The 6,102-nt window shown below is 39.4% G+C and overlaps 1 protein-coding gene across 2 annotated transcripts in view; it reads left to right on the forward strand.

Moving 5' to 3' along the window:
- Positions 1 to 3,881, forward strand: part of LOC101593064 (zinc finger protein OZF) — a 44,360-nt gene extending 40,479 nt beyond the window's left edge. For both annotated transcript variants that reach the window (XM_023716783.1, XM_023716784.1), the window contains 2 exons: positions 109 to 194; positions 1,162 to 3,881. In XM_023716783.1, coding sequence (XP_023572551.1) covers positions 109 to 194; positions 1,162 to 2,547 — 1,472 coding nt within the window. In that variant the 3' untranslated portion in view covers positions 2,548 to 3,881. The remainder of the gene's footprint in view (positions 1 to 108; positions 195 to 1,161) is intronic.
- Positions 3,882 to 6,102: the final 2,221 nt, after the last annotated feature.

Raw genomic sequence — 6,102 nt, forward strand, 5'->3', positions numbered from 1 at the left:
TTTTTTTTTAAGTTCCGTTGTTGATTATTATAGGTGTGTCCTTATCACTTTTAACTCCTTATATACCTATCATTTATTTCTCAAATCCCTGTTTTTCTTTCTGTTTAGCTTTAGAATTGGAGCTACAACAAATAACCAAAGGATCAGAATTTGAGGATTATTTTAGGGAAGAAACTCCCAAAGAGATGGAAATGGTAAGATTAACAAGGATTATTTCTTATAACTCTTTTTTTTTTTTTTTTTCAGAACTGGAGATTGAACTCAGCCCCTTGCACTTGCCAGGCAAGCACTTATTCTACTGAGCCATCTCCCTGGCTCCAAAGTTTATTGTTTATTATTTTTACCTTTATTTTTTGTATTTTAGGGAAAGTTCTACAGGGTGTTCAGGGTCTCACTACTAGATCAGATTCATAGTGATCTGCCTGTTTACAGCCTCCCAAGAGCTGGGATTACAGGTGCATGTCACCACACCCTGTCTCAATCACCATCTCAGCATGCCCTGGGGGAGGCACCAGCCAGGCAGGCCTGAGGATCAAACCCAGGCCCCTGTACCTGCTTGCAGGTGCTATAATCCGCTGAGCTATTTGGCCAGCCCAGGATTATTTTTTACCTTTCTTTTTCTAGCAGTATTGGGATATTGAATCCAAGGTCTCAGATATGTTGGACAAGTGGTATATGACTGAGCTTCATATCCAGCCCAACCAAGGGCACTTCGTATGTCCCACTCTCAGGAAATATTGGAAATTCTTCTGTAGAAAATCAGCATACATGAGTGATGTGTGAGAGAAGTAACATGCACCAAAGAGGAAGTAGTGCCTCTGGGGAGGTAGTCTGAATATCAAGATGAGGAGACACCCCGAAACTATTGTGAAGATTATTGCACAGAATTTCCACAAAGACATATTCCTGCACATGTAAATGGACAACTGGGCACAGGATTTTGAACAATTTTATGAAAATATAGTTGTTTCACAAATATACTTCACAATATAAGATTCTGGCCAAAGAATCAATTTGGAAGAAACAAAGAGGTCAGGAAATCAGCACATATAAAAACAATCACAAAAATCATTGTAGTCATTGAAATGATTTCACCTATAAAATCTCATAATCAATATGTTTGAAAAATTTCTTAATTCTCTTTTATTCCTTCATCCACAGGTGGGAAACCACAATGGAGAGAAGTTCTATGAATATAAGCCATATGGAGAAGTCTTTGGTGAACAGCTTTTCCTTAATACACACATGAACACACAAAGCCAAGAATATACTTCTGGGTATATTTGGTATGGAGAAGACATCCTTACTCTGCATCAGAAAACCTCTACTGGACAGAACTTTTCTGAGATTGATCAGTATAGAAACATCTTCAACCTAACACCAAATATTTCATATCAGACAACGTGCATGAGAGACAAACCCTTCGAGTGCAGGGATTGTGGGAATGCCTTTTTCAATCCATCATACCTTCAGATGGACATGAGAACTCATAATGAAGGAGACCCTTATGAATGGAAGAAGTATGAGAGTGAATATATTCATCCCACGAGCCTTGCTGTACATCTTCAAATTTTCAATGGAAGAAATCCCTACAAAATGGAGGAATTTGGAAAAAGCTTTCAGTATTTTCCATGCCTTACTAATCCCATGGAAACCCACACTGAACAAACACTCTGTGAATGCAAGGAATGTTGGAGAGCATTCACAGTTTCCTCTCACCTAAATCAATATGTAACAGTTCATTCTAAAGAGAAAAACAAAAAATGTAAGGAATGTGGGAAATGCTTTGCTACTTTTTCTCAGCTATCTGCACATATAAAAACTCATAGTGATGAAAAGCCTTTTCAGTGTAAGGAGTGTGGAAAGTGCTTTAAAAATAACACATACCTTAATGATCACATGAGAATTCACACTGGAATAAAATCATACAAATGTGTGGAATGTGGGAAAGCCTTCCTGAGGTGGTCAGGCCTGACTGAACACTTGCGAGTTCACACTGGAGAGAAGCCTTACGAATGTAAGGAATGTGGGAAAGCCTTCTCAAGATCCACTCAGCTTACTGAACATATAAGAACACACACTGGAGTCAAACCCTATGAATGTAAGGACTGTGGGAAAGCCTTCACTCAGTACTCAGGCCTTGCTACCCATGTACGCATTCACAGTGGTGAGAAGCCCTTTCAGTGTAAGCAGTGTGGGAAAGCCTTCACTAGGACCTCAGGCCTTATTCACCATGTGAGAACACACACAGGCGAGAAGCCTTTTGAATGTGTTCATTGTGGGAAAACCTTTATTACTTCTTCCCACCGTACTAAACATTTAAAAATTCACAGTGGGGAAAAGCCCTTTGTGTGTAATATCTGTGGGAAGGCATTTGTATATTCCACATCGCTTAACATTCACATGCGAACACATACTGGAGAGAAACCTTACATCTGTAAGGAATGTGGGAAAGCATTTGCTGTTTCCTCACGCTTAAGCAAACATGCAAGAGTTCACCATGGGGAGAAGGCCTATAAATGTGAGGGGATCAGTGTTGCTATTTAGCCCCTCTGTTTCCACCCTTAAATATTGACAATGACACCAAAGATCATCAGACTAGTTTTAACTGATTTGTGTGAGTTGTAATGGCTTCCACTGGCATAGATGGCATCCTAATAATATTAAATACAATATGTACGTCCCCTGTCGAACTTTTGTAGTGCTGGAGATTGACCCTAGTGCCTCATGCATACTAGGTAAGTGATCTACCATTGATTTATGTTGCTGACCCCTCAACCTGGTTCACACATTAGCTGAGTCTGAGCTCTCAGGGGTCATAGGTGAGGTCACTACTGCACATTGGCCTCAATTGGTGCTTGGATCCCTAATGAAAATAGCATTAATAAAAGCTATGCATGGGTGTCCAACCTTTTGGCTTACTTGGGCCACATATAATATAGTTAATGTATATAAGTAACAAGAGTTCCTTTATTTTTTTATATTTTGTATGATATTAAAACAACACTGCAGGCTGCAGGCTGGACATACCTGTATAAGACAATTGAATAGATTTGGCCCTACTCATTGTTGGTTAGTGGCTGCCAGTGTGACTCCTCACATTAGAGTTCTCCAGAAGTCAAGTTAATATAGGTCCAGATGAACTGTTGAAAGACATCCTTCCAGGTGTGTCCCCAACCTCAACTTACTGTGCTGAATGTGCCAAGAAGAAAATGGTTCCTACCTGTTCTTAATGGTTAGTCCACATTTGCAGCCAATTATACCTATGCTTTCTTATAAATCTAGTAGGTCCACCTTCTCTTGCCTTCTGGGTCTGTTTTAGGTAAAAGAGGCAATTTTTGTGTTAGTATAAGCTAGTCTATTCCTTACTTCTGTTCAGATTGGTGATATGCCACCTGTGGGTCCCAAATATGATCTTTTTATGAATCATAGTTCAGCTCACAGTTTTAGTATTTTCTTTAGTCCAGGCTTTCTCAGCTTTTGCAATATGGATTGGCTGAGAATTTTCCAAATTTCCAGTTCTGTTTCCTTTTAACTTAAGAGTTCCATGATGGATTGAGCTCTCCCCTTAGGTATTTTATTAAAAGTCAGGTGGAACCAAGCTGTTCCTTCAGCAGTTGAATTGCAAACCTCAAATAAATTTCTAATTTTATTATTTTATTGTATTTTTTTGGTACTGGGAATTGAACCCATGACCTCGTGCTTACCAGGCAGGCACTGTGCCGCTGAGCTATATCCACGGCCCTAAATTTCTAATTTTACTTTGCTCAAGTTCTACTTGTTATAAATTATTACACTGTAACTATTCTGCCAGATTTTTGATTGCCATCAGACTGTGTTTTTTAGTGGTGCTAGCAATTTAACTAACCCATGCTGGGCAAGCATTCTGCTGCAGAGCTACATCCCCAGCCCTATTTTCTGTGTTTGTTTGTGTTTTTTTAGACAGGGTCTCACTGTTAGTTTAGGTTGGTCTCAAATTTGCAGTGATCTGTTTGTGTCTGTCTTCTGAGTGCTGGGATTATGGTATTTGCCACATACATGGTACCCAGCCCTGACTGTTGAGGTACTGGGGATTGTACTCGGGTCTTTCACATTGACCTACATCCCCTTCTTTTTGTATTTTGAGGCAGACTCTCACTAAGCTCCCTCGGCTGAACTTGATCCTCTAGCCTTAGCCCTTATAGAGTGCTGGGATTACAGGCATGTACTACTAGGTCCCAGTTTTAGAAATGTGGACATGCTAAATTGCACAAGTGGGCTTGAACTTGGTAGCCAGCCTCCTGCCTCAGTCTCCTGAATAGCTGGGATTACAGACATGTACTACCATACTCAGATCTTACCTACTTTTTTTTTTTTTTTTTGGTGGAACTGGGGATTGAACTCAGATCCTTGTGTTTGCCAGTCAAGCGCTTATCCTACTGAGCCATCTCCCCGGCCCTTATCTACATTTTAACAATGTGTTCGTCATTACCAAATGACAAATCATCAGAACAGCCCTGAATGTCCTTATTTCTAGTGTGCACTTGAAAACATTTCCACCCATCATCCCAGCACAGCCATCATCCCAACACAGCAGAGACTGAGGCAGCAGGATCACCACCAGTTCAAGGCCAGCCTGGGCTCCATAGTGAGTGCAAGGCTGGCCTCCACCACATAGCAAGACCTTCTCTCAAAAACCAAACAACACAAAAATATTTCCACCCTCTACCTACTATTCAGTCTCAAAGCTGCTTAAGAATTCTTTTTTACTTAAACACCACTTCTCAGTACCAGTATCTTTCATGAGACTGAGGACATGTCCCTCCCTCTTTCTCCTGTGATAAAGCCATAACCTGGTAGCTTTAGCTTTCGCCCTTTCAACCTCACCTAACCATAAAGTGAGGTCCTATCTTCACAGCCACACTGGGGCTCAGATTTTAAATCTGCATTTTGGGAGTGATAGGTTAGAGCACCTACATACACATTTTCATTTTATTTTTACATCAGCAATCATATCTATAAATAACTTATTTTTCTACTTCAATTGTTAGATCATTTTCCCCCTTTATATGAGTGATTATGACCTCAGCATAATATTGATCGAAAATAGTAAAAAAGGCATTTTTCTTCAAAATTCTAATATATTCCTCATTCTATTGATTCAATGAGTATAGTTTTTTTTTTAATACCCAGTATTCTATAAAAATTTCCCAATATTTAAGAATTCTTTTTTTTTTTTGTTTTTTTGTTTTTTTTTTGTTTTTTTGGCGGAACTGGGGATTGAACTCAGACCCTTGTGCTTGCCAGGGAAGCGCTTATTCCACTGAGCCATCTCCCCAGCCCCAATATTTAAGAATTAAAAAGGCTGAATTTTTCTTGGGTTCATTGATTGCTTTACTTCTGTCTTCTATCACAATCATATTTATTCACTGGTAAGCCTCAAACACCTAGAATTACAACTGGCTCATAATACATAATAGATGCTTGAATGTGAATGAATGAAAGGATTTGCAAATCAATATGGTCATTATTGATCATTATTGATTTTCTGAGGTTAACCTTTCATTCCTAGGTAAACTCAACTTGTATAATACTGCCTTTTCTTCTTCTTTTTTGGTATTGAGGATTTCAGGACCTTTGCACTGAGTTACATCCTAACCCATTTTTTATTAAAGAGACAGGGTCTTGCTAAATTGCCCAACCTGGGTTTGGATTAGTGATCCTCCCACCTCAGCTTCCCAGAGTGCTGGGATTACAGGTGTGCCCCTCCATGCTGGGCTTGGACTACATTTAATACTTAACTTGATTATGTTTACTAATGTGTTACAAAAGAGCTCTATAGATACGTTTCGGTAAATTTAGAATGTAATTTTTTTTTTTTTTTGTACATAAAAAAAAGTAGAGGCTAAGGGTGTAGCTCAGTGGTAACACACTTGCCTAGCATGGGTGAGGCCCTGGGTTCAAAAAAAAAAGAAAAATGTGGTTTGGGTGGTTCTCAAGAGGTAGAGTACAAAGCCTGTACAAAGCCCTGGGCTCAGTCCCTGGTACTGATGGTATTGTGATGTAGATGATGGTGGCATCATATATTGTATTGGGATGTGTCCTCATATTTTATAAATTTGT

The sequence above is a fragment of the Octodon degus genome, unplaced genomic scaffold (genome assembly GCF_000260255.1).
Source record: "Octodon degus isolate 3935 unplaced genomic scaffold, OctDeg1.0 scaffold00050, whole genome shotgun sequence".
In the NCBI taxonomy this organism is placed as follows: domain Eukaryota; kingdom Metazoa; phylum Chordata; class Mammalia; order Rodentia; family Octodontidae; genus Octodon; species Octodon degus.